The sequence below is a fragment of the Ursus americanus genome, chromosome 8 (assembly GCF_024610735.1).
Source record: "Ursus americanus isolate L20-20 chromosome 8, mUrsAme1.1.p, whole genome shotgun sequence".
Lineage (NCBI taxonomy): Eukaryota > Metazoa > Chordata > Mammalia > Carnivora > Ursidae > Ursus > Ursus americanus.
This window is the reverse complement of record NC_142134.1, coordinates 15,780,212-15,793,627: the sequence shown is the minus strand read 5'-3', so window position 1 is coordinate 15,793,627 and position 13,416 is coordinate 15,780,212. Positions and strand designations below refer to the sequence as shown.

At 36.2% G+C, this 13,416-nt stretch overlaps 1 protein-coding gene across 15 annotated transcripts in view; it reads left to right on the top strand.

Annotated features, from left to right (window-relative positions):
* Positions 1 to 13,416, top strand: part of PTPN13 (protein tyrosine phosphatase non-receptor type 13) — a 199,199-nt gene that overhangs the window by 176,304 nt on the left and 9,479 nt on the right. For all 15 annotated transcript variants that reach the window (XM_045791283.2, XM_045791210.2, XM_045791325.2 and 12 more), the window contains 8 exons: positions 342 to 403; positions 2,540 to 2,633; positions 3,551 to 3,688; positions 3,787 to 3,875; positions 7,293 to 7,348; positions 9,729 to 9,835; positions 11,632 to 11,780; positions 13,273 to 13,363. In XM_045791283.2, coding sequence (XP_045647239.1) covers positions 342 to 403; positions 2,540 to 2,633; positions 3,551 to 3,688; positions 3,787 to 3,875; positions 7,293 to 7,348; positions 9,729 to 9,835; positions 11,632 to 11,780; positions 13,273 to 13,363 — 786 coding nt within the window. The remainder of the gene's footprint in view (positions 1 to 341; positions 404 to 2,539; positions 2,634 to 3,550; positions 3,689 to 3,786; positions 3,876 to 7,292; positions 7,349 to 9,728; positions 9,836 to 11,631; positions 11,781 to 13,272; positions 13,364 to 13,416) is intronic.

Sequence of the window (13,416 nt, the reverse complement as noted above, 5' to 3'; positions counted from 1 at the left end):
TTAAATAGTAAAGTGAGTATAGGTCAGCACCTGTGATACCTCTCCCATTCAGCTGGGGTAATTTATATTCAATGTCTCACACTAAAATCATTCAGCCCAAACTGAGCTCTCGTGCAAACTACAATATTTTCTTTCAAGAAATTAGCTTTTTTTCCTTGGGATAAACCCTTTTGTAGTATTTGATTTCATCCGGTTGGTTTTAAATCACTTTGTAATATGACCTCTTTTGGTGTACTAATAAAAATGAGAATATGCACAGAAATGTGGGTGTTCTTTCACTCTTTTCATGTCCCTATTGTTCCAGCTGGCTCTTCCCTGAATTTCTGTGTTGTCCCTTTCAGGTCATCACCCTGTGGAGTCTTGCCACAAGCCTGCCCTCACTCCTAGTAATTCATTCTCCAAGGTAAGGAAAAGGCCACCTTCTTCGTGTCGTACTTCCTTAGCTAAATAACCAGCTTGTTTGTCTTGAGCCAAACTGATTTCACATTTGAATATTTGCCTTTTTTCGATACATGTAGTGATAGTACGAATCTATTTTAGGGAACTCATGGGCCTTGCTTAGTAAAGCACACAGTGAACAACCCCCACAGAAGCAACCTTCCATTATTTGGCACACATTTAGCTCTTATATAAACTAATTACTTGTATAGATAGCTTTAGTGCTGGGATATTTTTTATCAATGTACACAATTCTTCTGGTTGTGTCTTAGATACCCAGAAGAGAAGAATATATATAATTAAGAGTCCTTTAGGTTAATGTTGACCAGCAGTGACTCTCAAATGACAGTTCTGGACTGCTAGTACAGACAGTACTGACAAAAAAAGTACTGACAAAAGATAGAGGCTTACTTGCTTTTTAAAAGACATGGAAAATGCTTTACCACTTAAGCAAATATAAGAACCTAAATCATTTAAGATTAGCATGGAAAAATATGGAGGTGATTTAACAAAACTACTTTAATACATAACTAAATTCCACTTGGAGCTTTCTCTTTAAGGCCTTACGTATGCCTGTTCGTTGGTTAGCATTTCTGTTTTATGATTTTCTTTTGGCATGTGATGTACATTCTGAAATGATCCCAGCTGGATCTTCATTTTGTGGAATTGTTTAATCCCATACACATCCCATTACAGTCTGTTCTGAACCCCACTATTTGAAAGTCTTTGCATATAAGATCCAGAGCTGAGGCATTGGTCTCCTAGGAATCTGAAAATTGTATCATCTCAGCAAGATTTCTGGATAAGAGCTGGATTTAGCGTAGAAGGAAAATTTGGTGACCAGTAGGTCAAAATTCTCTGTCTTTCAGCTCACGGGTCCAGCAACTCCTGAAAAGGTGTTGCAGTAGAAGAATTATTAGGCAGAAATGATTGGGACACAAAAATAACTGAGATACAGCAACACCCACTATTCCCTGTTTATTCATAAGGTCTACAATTAAGCTGGAACTCCTGAATTTTCATGTATTTCTAGTGTTAGTCATACTTATGGTGTTCATTTTCTTTTTAAATATCAGCATGTTGTTGAAAGGGAGACGGGGAGAATTTTTGTTTAAATTAATATAAAACCCTTAGGAACTAGGACCTTTGTTCTTCATAGTTGCAAACATTTTTTGTTGGAGTTCAAATCTTTCAGGAAGTCTCTCAAACAATATTCTGTTCTTGATGCTAACGTCTGTACTATGAATTTCTTGTAAAGATTGCAGTTTCACAATCCAGTAAAACTTGACATTATATAACCACTAGTTACGAAGAAATAATTCTGTTGCATCTACCATTTCTACTTTTTCTCAATAAAAAGAGTAAGATCTTCAGAGCAAACCACCTTTTATTTGTATATAATTATTTTAATTTATTCTCATCATTTAATTTTGCATTTATGCTCAAATCAGTTTTCTTTCAATAGGCCATGCACCATGAAGCATTCACAGTTTCTCATTGAATTAGAAAGTTACATTCTATTCAATAATTTACAGTTATGCTCCCATTGTTACCTTTCTTAAACTGACATGAGTTTAGACTAAATCTTTATACCCAAAAGTTGACCAGAACGCTAAACTAGAGTCTGTGTCCAAGTCACAGCTTCACAAATACTTAAAAGATTATTTTTTCCCTTTCCCTCAACTTCTAAGTTCAGTGATCCATAAAACTTTCCTTAAAAGTTTTATGAAAGATAAGTCCCATAAAATATGCCTCAAAAAAGAGATTCAAACAGACTTAGGAAATACTGCATAATAGAGTTTTCTTTGGCAACTCAAAATTTATAATAGTAAACATTGTGAGAATTCTTGGAATAAAAATAATTATTTGATGTTATGTAATCTGTTTTCAGAGATTTTGATGATGGAAAGTCCCCTCCTCTTTGTACATTCCATTGTACTGATGTTTCCTAGAAACACTTATCTATTATGGGTAGATAAAAATGGATTTTGTACTAAGAAAGAGGGAGAGAAGGACATGGTGAGGCAATCTACAGTCCCTCCCTAATCCTGGAAGTTAGTAAAATAGTAAACTAATGATTTGCTCTGGTTTCATACTTCAGGTTAATGGGGAAGAAATAATTGAAGTTTTGTACACTGAAGGAAAATGCTCTACTTATCAGATGAAGGGATCAGCAAACTTGATTCTCTCCAAAGGTAGTTTTCCATATCAATCATCCAGTTACTCTAAATGCCCTAATAATTCAGGTAATAAAGAAATATTAGGTATTGGGCTTACATGTTCCTATAGTGTAAAAAGGAAGGACTGTTGTTCAAAGAAATAAAAGAACAGTGTAAAATTAATTATTTTTAGTGGCATTACTGTACAAATGTCCTATATTCATTCTCATCTCTAATATTAAAAATATTTTTAAATGATAGAAAAGATAGCTGTTTTTGTTTGATAGTGTCGCTTATATTCTTTGAAGCAGCAATTCACCTAATAATTTAGAAAATGTTTCTTGAAGATGTTTGGGCTGCCCTATTATATCCTTAATCTTTGTAAATTTTCTTTCTTTTTTTTTTTTTTTTTTTTAAGAGATAGCATGTGCACAAGAGCACACATGGTGGGGGGGAAGGGGCAGAGGGAGAGGGAGAGAGAGAATCTTAAGCAGGCTCCACGGCCAACACAGTGTGCGACGCGGGGGCTCAATCTCATGACCCCGATATCCTGACCTGAGCCAAAAACCAAGAGTTGGACCCTTAACCGACTGAGCCATCCAGGCACCCCAGTATATCCTGAATCTTTGTAACATAACTTCTTCAGTTGAGTTTCTTTCATGAATTAATAATTTGGGATTAATTTAGGAAAATAAGCATGAAGTTATTACTTCACAGCATGGATTTTGGTTTATCCTTTTTCAGTTATATTTCTGCTTTCGTCATGGCAGCCAGAGTCATGCTGGGACTAGAAATGACTAGGTTCCACGAGTGTAAACTGCTTTTCTGCTCCTGGCTGCTTCTCAAAGGAGATGCTTAAAATCTGAAAGATCTGCTATCTTCAATTTGACAGTGTCTCTTTCTCGTATCACTATTTTTGAAGTAAAATCTCATGTAAATTCCTGCTTTTCAAGAATCGAATGTACAAGAAGATGATATCTATGATGATCCTCAAGAAGCTGAAGTTATTCAGTCTCTGCTGGACGTTGTGGATGAGGAAGCCCAGAATCTTCTAAACCAGAACAGTGCGGCAGGAGATGCCTGTGTTCCAGGTAAATGACCCAGAATGGGTAAGCTGGTACACTGAGGAGTACAAAAAGGCCTCTGGGGAGCATTTTAACCCCTTTTGGCCTATTTATGTCTCTCCCAGGTTCATTGAAAACCAACGGGAAATTACCTGAAGATAGAGCAGAAGATACAGACTGTGATGGCTCACCATTACCTGAAGATTTTGCAGAGGTAAGGATAATACCTAGATGAACACTCTCAAATGCTGTATCCTGTTAGAATTACGTAATCCTTACTGAAAACTTGCTTTCTCTGCTGAGGCCTTACCTCTGCCTCCAACGCCTCCACCATTTCCGATTCCCCAGCACTGCTCACCCCCTGCCCTGACCGTGGCATTCACAACTTTATATTTATTTGTCTGGTTCCCATAGGCATTTGAGTTTGTGGCCTGTCCTAGTGTGCTTGGACTATCATCGCAAAATACCACCAACTAGGTGGCTTAAAATACAGGAATTCATTTTCTCACAATTTTGGAGGATGGAAGTCCAAGATCAATATCCTAGTTGGGTTGGTTTCTGATGAGACCTCTCACCTTGGCTTGTGGATGCCCAGCTTCTCACTGTGCCCACATGGCCATTCCTCTGTGTTCATGCACTCCTGGTATCTTCTCTTTTTCCTTATGAGGACACCATTCCTGTTGGATTAGGGCCCAGTCCTTATGACCTCATTTAGCTTTAATTACCCCCATAAAGACCCTGTCTCAAAACATTGTCACATTGTGGGTTAGGGCTTCAACCTGTGAATTCTGTGGGATCACAATACAGACCATAACAAAGTCTTTGCTTCAACCAGTTAAAAAATGTACAATTAAGTAAAATTTCATTCACAATAGTTAAAAACAAATAAAAGCTATAGGCATAAATTCAACCCAAAATACTTAAGACCTATACTATGAAAACTTTAAAGCTCTACAAAGAAGCAAAAGAAATATTAAATATTTCTATTCTTTGATAGAAAAACCTTAAATTTAAATTCTCCCTAGATTTACCCATAAATGAAATAATTGTCCCATAAAATATTTCAACGTTTTTTTTAAAATGAGAAGAGTGGCTTGATAAAATGATTTTAAATTTCACATGGCAGAAATTAGGATGTAAAGCTGTCCAGTACAAATCTAAAAATTAAGGTTCTGGGGCGCCTGGGTGGCTCATGCAGTTAAGTGTCTACCTTCGGCTCAGGTCATGATCCCAGGGTCCTGGGATTGAGTCCCACATCTGGCTCCCTTCTCAGCGGGGAGTCTGTTTCTCTCTCTCCTTCAGCTCCTCCCCACTACCCCCATTCATGCTATCTCTCAGATAAAGTATTTAATTAAAGCTCATATCATATAAGTTATTCTACCACCAAAGTACAGATAGATCCCACAAATTTGCACCTTGAGAATTCAAGATGTTTAAGACCAAACATTTTGGGCCAATCCATCCTTAAAATTAATAAATTGACATACGAATATATGGGACTTCTACTTCAGAAGAGATTTTAACTAAGCATAAGCAAAACAAAGAAAGTAAAAAAAAAAATTTCAGGAAAGGAGGAAACAAAGTACTGAGATAAAAATGTGAAGTATCATTTGTACCAAACTCTAAATGTATTAAAATTACTATGGAAATTATATTCATAAGCAGACAAATTCGAAAAAGACAAATATGACTAATCTCCATAGCTGAAAAGAAGACTAAGGAATATTCTGGAAAAGTTTTCTGTTTCATCTTATATTTCTAGAATATTGCCTATATTTGGGTAATTTTAAGCTTCTTATAACTTCTGAAAATATTCAGTTTTCATAAGTGCATCTCTTTGGGATCACTGTAAACAAGTTGTAGATTATTTACTGAATTGGTTCAGAATAGTGTATTCTACAACCCTGGAAGCTTTGTGGGTTTTTTTTTTTTTAACTTTTATTATTGAAATATAGTTGAAATACAGTGGTATATTAATTTCAGTTATACAACATAGTGACTTGACTCTATATATTATGCAGTGCTTGCCGCATTAAATGTAATTTATCACCTGTCACCATACAGAGTTATTACAATATTACTGACTTGTTTCCAGTGCTGTACTTTTCATCTTCATGACTTACTTATTTTATAACTGAAAGTTTGTACCTCTTAATCCCCTTCACCTGTTTTGCCCACACTCCCACCCCCATCCCCTCTGGCAACCACCCGTTTGTTCTCTTTATTTATGAGTCTGTTTCTGTTGTTTTTGTTCATTTATTTTTTAGATTCCACATCTCAGTAAAATCACACAGTATTAGTCTTTGTCTTATTTCACTTAGCTTGATACCCTGTTGATCTATCCATGTTGTCACAAATGGCGAGATCTCATTCTGTTTTATGACTGAGTAATATTCCATTGTGTGTATATACCACATCTTTTTTATTCATCTATTGATGGATACTTGGGTTGCTTCCATATCTTGGCTATTGTAAATAATGCTGCAGTAGGGTCACTGGCTCGCTCAGATGGTAGAGCATGAGACTCTTGATCTCTGGATTGTGAGTTCAAGCCCCATTTTGGGTGTAAAGATTACTTAAAAAAAAAAAGGTGCAATAAACATAGGGGTACTTCTTTTTAAAACATGTTTTCATTTTCTTTATGTAAATACCTGGTAATGGAATGACTGAATTATGTGTACAACCCTGAAAGTTTTAGGGTTTTAACCCTATGGGCCAAAAGTTAAGCTACTAATCATGGTACTATAAAGAGTATAGGATAGTGCGGTCATTTGTCACTCTACTGTAGTTTGTCACTCTACACTTGACTACCTCTTAATGAAATACTTAAGGCCAATGTCTGAGTCTTATTTATGAATGAAGGAATGAATGCCAGTTGGCATCTTCTTCTAATTGTAGCAAACTGCTGCTGCACTATTTGGGTCTCTGAGACACCATACTCCGTTACAGTATGAGCTGATTGATCTATGTTCTCCATGGAGAGACTCCTCACTATATTAATAAAAGGGAAAGATAATTTAACACATTGAAAATTACTAAGATATTCCTGGAGAGCCCATTTTCAAATTTTAAAATTCAAGTAGTGTAGGAACGCCTGGGTGGCTCAGTCGGTTAAGCGTCTGCCTTCAGCTCTGGTAATGATCTCCGGGTCCTGGGATCGAGTCCCACATTGGGCTCCCTGCTCAGCAAGGAGTCTGATTCTCTCTCTCTCTCTCTCCCTCTTCCCCTCCTCACCACTCATTCTCTCTCTCTCTCTCAAATAGATAAAATCTTTTTTAAGAAAATTGAAGTAATATAAAAGCATATTCCAAGTATGCCTATCTAAGTAATCAGACTTTAGCTTTTCATCTTGCTTTTTCCTTACCTCTATACTATTAATATCCCTTATAAGAAATGAAAAGCCAAGATGAGTGTGAAGGTGAATAAGTGGAACCAGCGAAAACTCTTGGGTCACTGAAGATGCCTTAGCCATAGTTTGACATTATTTGAATGTCATATGTGTCTTTGTTGTAGGAGGATGGACATAACAGTAAATATAGGAAATAATTAACAAGAAAAAATGGAACATCATGAGATCGTTTGATTTTTTTTTTAAATGGGCTAATGTGATTTTTATTTCTCTTTATTTTAGTCTGTCAAAATGAATGGCTGTGAAAAATATTGTGAAGAAAAAGTAAAAAGTGAAAGGTAAGAAAATATTCTTTTAAAGATAATAATTCCATTCCTTTTTAGAAGTGCTCTGAAGATTTTCATGTAGATGTTGCTTTTGAAATTAATTTATTCTTTTCCAATAAAATGAAAATATTTGACTAAATTATGGACCTAAGGATGAATATTCAATATTTTAAAAATACTATTACAAGGAGGTTCTAGTGACATGTGACAATGTGTTTGTTAAAACATTCCTCCGAAAAAGAAGTATATCCTTGACCATGGGAAAAATGAAAGAAAGGTCTAAAAGGGAATGTGCCAACAATGATGACAGTGATTATCTTCTAGTAGTATTAAAATAAAACGGAAGAAGATAGGAAACATTTTAACACCCCACAATTTTGTTTCTTTCTGAAAACAGTTTCTAATACAAAATGGATTTTTCCTGATACTTTATTTAGTGTTTTAAAAAGTTATATATATATATAAGTTGGCCAACAAAGTGTACGAAAATAAATTTGGCTCCATATCAGATGATAACCTAAAAATCAAAGGGAGCTACTTGCATTTTCCTAAAAAAGCAAATTGACAGTGAATTTTTCACTAAGTAAAGTTGACAAGGGGGTACCTATTATTATTGGAGAAACGTATACAATTTAAATTTAAAAGATTAGCAAATATCTGGGCCAGCTGCCAATAGTTATAAAGATACAGGCTCTACTCTGTTAAGCAGGGGAAGGGGAGGAAGGAGAATAGGTAGATTAGTATATGTAATTTATTTGGGAGGCAGTTAGAAATACTATTAAGATATAAATTTTATCTGCATGTTACTCACTCTTGGAAACACTTTCTTTTTAATTTTAAGACCTCTGAAATGATATACAATCATCAATATTGTTTCTTTCTTAATGTAAACAAAATAATAGTGTATCTTACAATGATGGGTGTCATAGAGTCAAAGAACTGTGGTACATAACCTTCAATCTAGTAATTTTATTTCTAAGAATTGCTCCCACTACTATGTGTGTACAAAGACATTTCTACAAAAATGTAATTGCAACATCATGTATACTTCTTTAAAAAAATAATATACACAAAATAAATTACGGTATACTAATACAATCACCCATGAAATACTAAAGCAGCTAATCAAAAGAATGAGAAAGAAGGATGGAAGGATATCCAAACTATATCCTTGCAGACAAAATATACTTTATGACAAAAAAAACTCATAAATGCAGAGCTTGCAAATTAATTGTTAATTGTAACCCACAATTAGCTGAAGTAGAGGAAAATATCCACCATAGAAGCAGCATAATTGCTGCCCCCCATGACATTTGGGGAGCATTGTACATGTCTTGCTTTAATGGTGTGTACTAATGTCATCAGACAGGTGTACTCTGCTTTGTTCCCCCTGAATATCAGAAAATGAAAAAATGTGTTCAGCCTTTTACATTATCCTTTTTCACCTCATCACTAAACATTTCTCCTGCCTAGATTCTCTTCCCTAGCCATCTACCTTACCAGGGAGATGGCCTCTACTATGTACCCCTAGAATAATGAAAATTTGTACTGTGCTTTACATTGAGTTCCCTGATACAGAAGTGTCCTTCTAGCCCCCAGTTGTAGCAAAAGGTGGGTGTCCATCAATAGGGACTTCTATAAATAAAGATACATCCATACAGTACAATAGTAGGTAGCTATTAAAAAGACAAGAGAGGTGGGGCGCCTGGGTGGCACAGCGGTTGAGCGTCTGCCTTCGGCTCAGGGCATGATCCCGGCGTTATGGGATCGAGCCCCACATCAGGCTCCTCTGCTATGAGCCTGCTTCTTCCTCTCCCACTCCCCCTGCTTGTGTTCCCTGTCTCGCTGGCTGTCTCTATCTCTGTCGAATAAATAAATAAAATCTTAAAAAAAAAAAAAGACAAGAGAGGGTCGCCTGGGTGGCTCAGTCAGTTAAACATCCAACTGTTGATCTCAGCCCAGTTCTTGATCTTAAGGTCATAAGTTCAAGCCCCAGTTTGGGCTCCATGTTGGGCTCCACACTGGGCATTGAGCCTCCTTAAAAAAAAAAAAAAAAAGACAAGAGCTATATCAGCACAATCGTAATGGGTTATCCATGTTGGAGGTCAGAAACAAACCACCACTTCCTCTGTCCCCAAGAGGACTCCTTCAATCTAAGGTTCAAAGACAGGATTTGCTGAGGATAAATTTTAGACTATATTAAACAATTCTGTACTTCAGTTTAATTTCCATCTACCAATGAATTTTAGAAATTGTGGACTTGGTCTTTTTTAATCAGATGTTCTCTTTTTAAATATGATAATTGTAGAGGAAACAAGGGGTTCAAGGACATAATATTTAATTTCAGGGACAAAACTGAAGAAAATATTACCATTGTGTTTTGTTGTCATAGCTTGATTCAAAAGTCACAAGAAAGGAAGCCTGACGATGACGACGAGATAACATGGGGAAGTGATGAATTGCCGATAGAAACAACAAACCATGAAGATTCCGTTAAAGGCAAGAATTTTAGGAGCAATTTTTTGGTCAAAAATAATAGATAAAAAAAATAAGCGTTTGAAAATTACAGTTTTGAGAATATATGGATGTGTTATTTCACTGTACGTGTACATTATCTGGTTCCATACATAAAGTAAAATCGCATAGACAAACATCAACATTCAGTTGTAATAACTAGATATTTGTACTAGTATTTGTAGATATTTAGCTGTAGCCTAAAATTCTCAGTGGCCTAAAGTCAAACACAAAAATAAATGTGTAAATACTTTAATTAGAAACACAAAGTCACAATTTTGCCAATCTGGACAAGAGTTGAGGAATGCATTTTATTTACAATAAAATAGGTAGAATAGCTCAAAGACAGGAAATTATTACCCTTGCATCTCAACCTCATTTTTTAAAAACAGGCATTAATTGCTCTGTTTCTTTCATTTTATAACTGAGCCAGTGGAGAAATGAGGCTCTCTCCAGTGTATCATTTCTCTTTTTTTTATAAAGGCAATGTTACATTAATGCAATGAAAGACGTGCTTTGTAATCTGAAGTCTTAGCTGTTAAAGGAAATTTTAAAAAGTTGAATTAACACTTTTTCGGTTTAGGTAAATTGTTGGTGTCAATGATGGTGCTCCTGTCAAATTATATAGCCCAGGCTTGTCTCCAGCCTTTGAGCTCCTGTTGCCTTTACACTCAGTTCTGTAAAAGCTTGGAGTTATTTTTTATAAGTGAATTCTGTATTTACAGTTAGCCTTAGCTGGATGCTCAGCTTCTTCAAGTGTCTTGTACAGCTTTGTAAACCCCCCAGAGCCTAGCGCTATTGTTGCCCACAGAGTAGCTGCATCATCAGAAGGCATTAATCAACTGTTTACAGCTTTGCAGCTACACTTGTAGCTGCAAGACTATAGCAAGAACTCTCTCCTACATTTTTCCAGGATAATAGTTGCCTTCCGGTATAAGCAGTTTCCATAGAGCAGAAACTAAACTAGATACACATCCCTTCTAAGACACTGATATCACTCGTTTGATAAGCTCCTGGAGACCCCAGGTTTTCATTTCTATTGAGAAAACTGTCAAATGCCCAAGATACTAGCACTGAGTACCAAGTGGGGGTAGAGAGAGGAGGCATCGGTGTTTCTAGTGCAATGTCCCATTGTAAGGAGTTTCTGAAGCATCTCCCTTCATCTTTTTCCCCAGGGTGCTTGGAAGCTAATTTAAGTGCAAAGTAATAACGGGACTAGATACATTTTCATCCAGAAAATAGTGTCATTTGAGTCAAGAGAAGCAAAAAAAATTTAAACTCTTCTAGAAACTGTAAATACATGAGAGCCAAGAGCCTTAGGAATTTTTGAACAGTCAGTGAGATGTTTCCTTAAAAGTTGGGTACAAGGGCCTTGCTGTGGCCAAGATTTTATGTTGATGGTACGTATCTGCCTACCTGTTCTCCTGCCTTATTAATTCTAAAGTCTCTTGCTTTCATAAAAACAGGTGAGGTGAGAATAGGTTCAAATCAGTTCCCTTATTTGCTAAGTCAGTTTGGGGCAAATTTAAAAAAAAACAATAAAAACCAACCACTGTTAGTGCGCCCGGGTGGCTCAGTAGGTTAAATGTCTGCCTTCAGTTTGGGGATCATGATCTCAGGGTCCTGGGATCAAGCCCCAGGTCAGGCTCCCTGCTCAGTGGGGAGTCTGCTTCTCCCTCTGCCTCTCCCCTACCCCTACCCCACCCTTGTGTTTTCTCTCTCCCTAAATAAATAAAATCTTCTAAAAAAAAAAAAAAAATCAACTGCTGTCTTTTTGTTAGATCATCCCTTTCTGACAAATGAGGAGCTTGCTGCACTCCCCATCGTCAAAGTGCTTCCCTCTGGTAAATACACTGGTACCAAGTTGAAGTCAGTCATTCGAACATTGCGAGGTTTATTAGATCAAGGAATTCCTTCTAAGGAGCTGGAGGTAAGTGGCTTCTGCCAGTGATTCTTTCTCAAAATTTTATGCAAAGTTAGGAGAAATTGTGAGAATGTCCATTACTTTATAACTTTACCTCCAACTAAAATGACCATCTTGTCCTATCCAGCAGGAAATTAATTTTTCCAACTAGGATCCTAATAGTATCGATTTAAAGAGATCTCTTTAACCACTTTGGAGCTTGACAAATCTCCCCAAATATTACCTTCTCTGCCTCTTAGTAGAGATTAGAGAGGCTTTTTTTCTTTTAAGTCAAGTGTCAATTCCAGACATCCACTGAACTTTATAATTAATACACTGTACATATGGTTCATTAGCAACAGTTTCTAATTTAATACAGCCCCAAAATTATGCCTCTCCATTCAGTGCAGCAGTGGTTCAGAGCCCTTGCTCATGTGGTCTTGCTGGCAACATCCATATTTACCACTAGGCAAAAGAGGAATGTAGCACCACTGTGGTTTTGGGGTTTACCTTGTTCATCTCCCTCAAACTATATGCTTACTTTGCCCACTTCCTGAGCTTTTCATAGCCACTGACGTGAAAGGAGCTAACTTCTCTTGAGAGCCTCTGGAATGTGCTAGATGCTTTGTAATACTCCAGACAATGTAAATCACATTAATAGATTTGGGAAAAGTCCATAGTAGTTGAGGTATACTCTTCCTCTCCATTTTGCAGCAATTATTTCTTCTTTAAGGCTTAAGTTTTAATGTCACCATTCCAAAGACCTGCCATCACAACTCTTTTTAAAGTAGACCTCTGTTTTTCTCTAACGTAACAGCTTGTTAATTTTCTTCAAAGCATTTATCACAGTATTTGTTTCCTTCTTTACTGCCTCTTTCTTCCACCAGTCTGTAAGCTCAAGGAGAACCAGAATCATATCTGCTTTCTCACCACTGTATTCCCAGCACTTATTACAGTGGCCTGCATCTAGTAGGCATTTTCCATATATATATGAATGGATGGATGGATGGATGGATGGATGGATGGATGGATAAAGAGATAAATGGGTGGATTAATGAGTGAATGGAAAGTGAGAGTTAACTTTAAAACCTAGAACTATCTAACCACAACTCTACCACATGGGCTATCTATGACCCCACAGACAATATTGTCAAGAAATTCTTCTGCAGCTCATTACTTTAAGCCAAACTTGCTTTTATAAGTTTTTTTTTCTTAAAACATAATTATAGACCTCTTTAAACTGAAATTTAAAATTAAGGTAAAAAGAGTAGCCTCGCAAATTTAGTTGACTACATGTTAAAGATATTTACAGCAATATATTTCAACAACTAGTATATCAGGTTAATATTGGGATTTTAGACTTGCTTATCTTGACAGGAAATGCCTATTTCTTAACACTCAAAGTCTGCCCTGTGATCAGTAGCCAATTTTACACCCTGCATATTTAAAGCATTTGCACTTATTACTGAAATACTGCTTATCTCAACAAATTTAACTTTATTTCCATTTTTTCTTGCAGAATCTTCAAGAATTAAAACCTTTGGATCAGTGTCTAATTGGACAAACTAAAGAAAACAGAAGAAAAAACCGATACAAAAACATACTTCCCTGTAAGTTTAATTTGGCTTCAAATCAAATATATGTCTAATATAATTTGAACTGA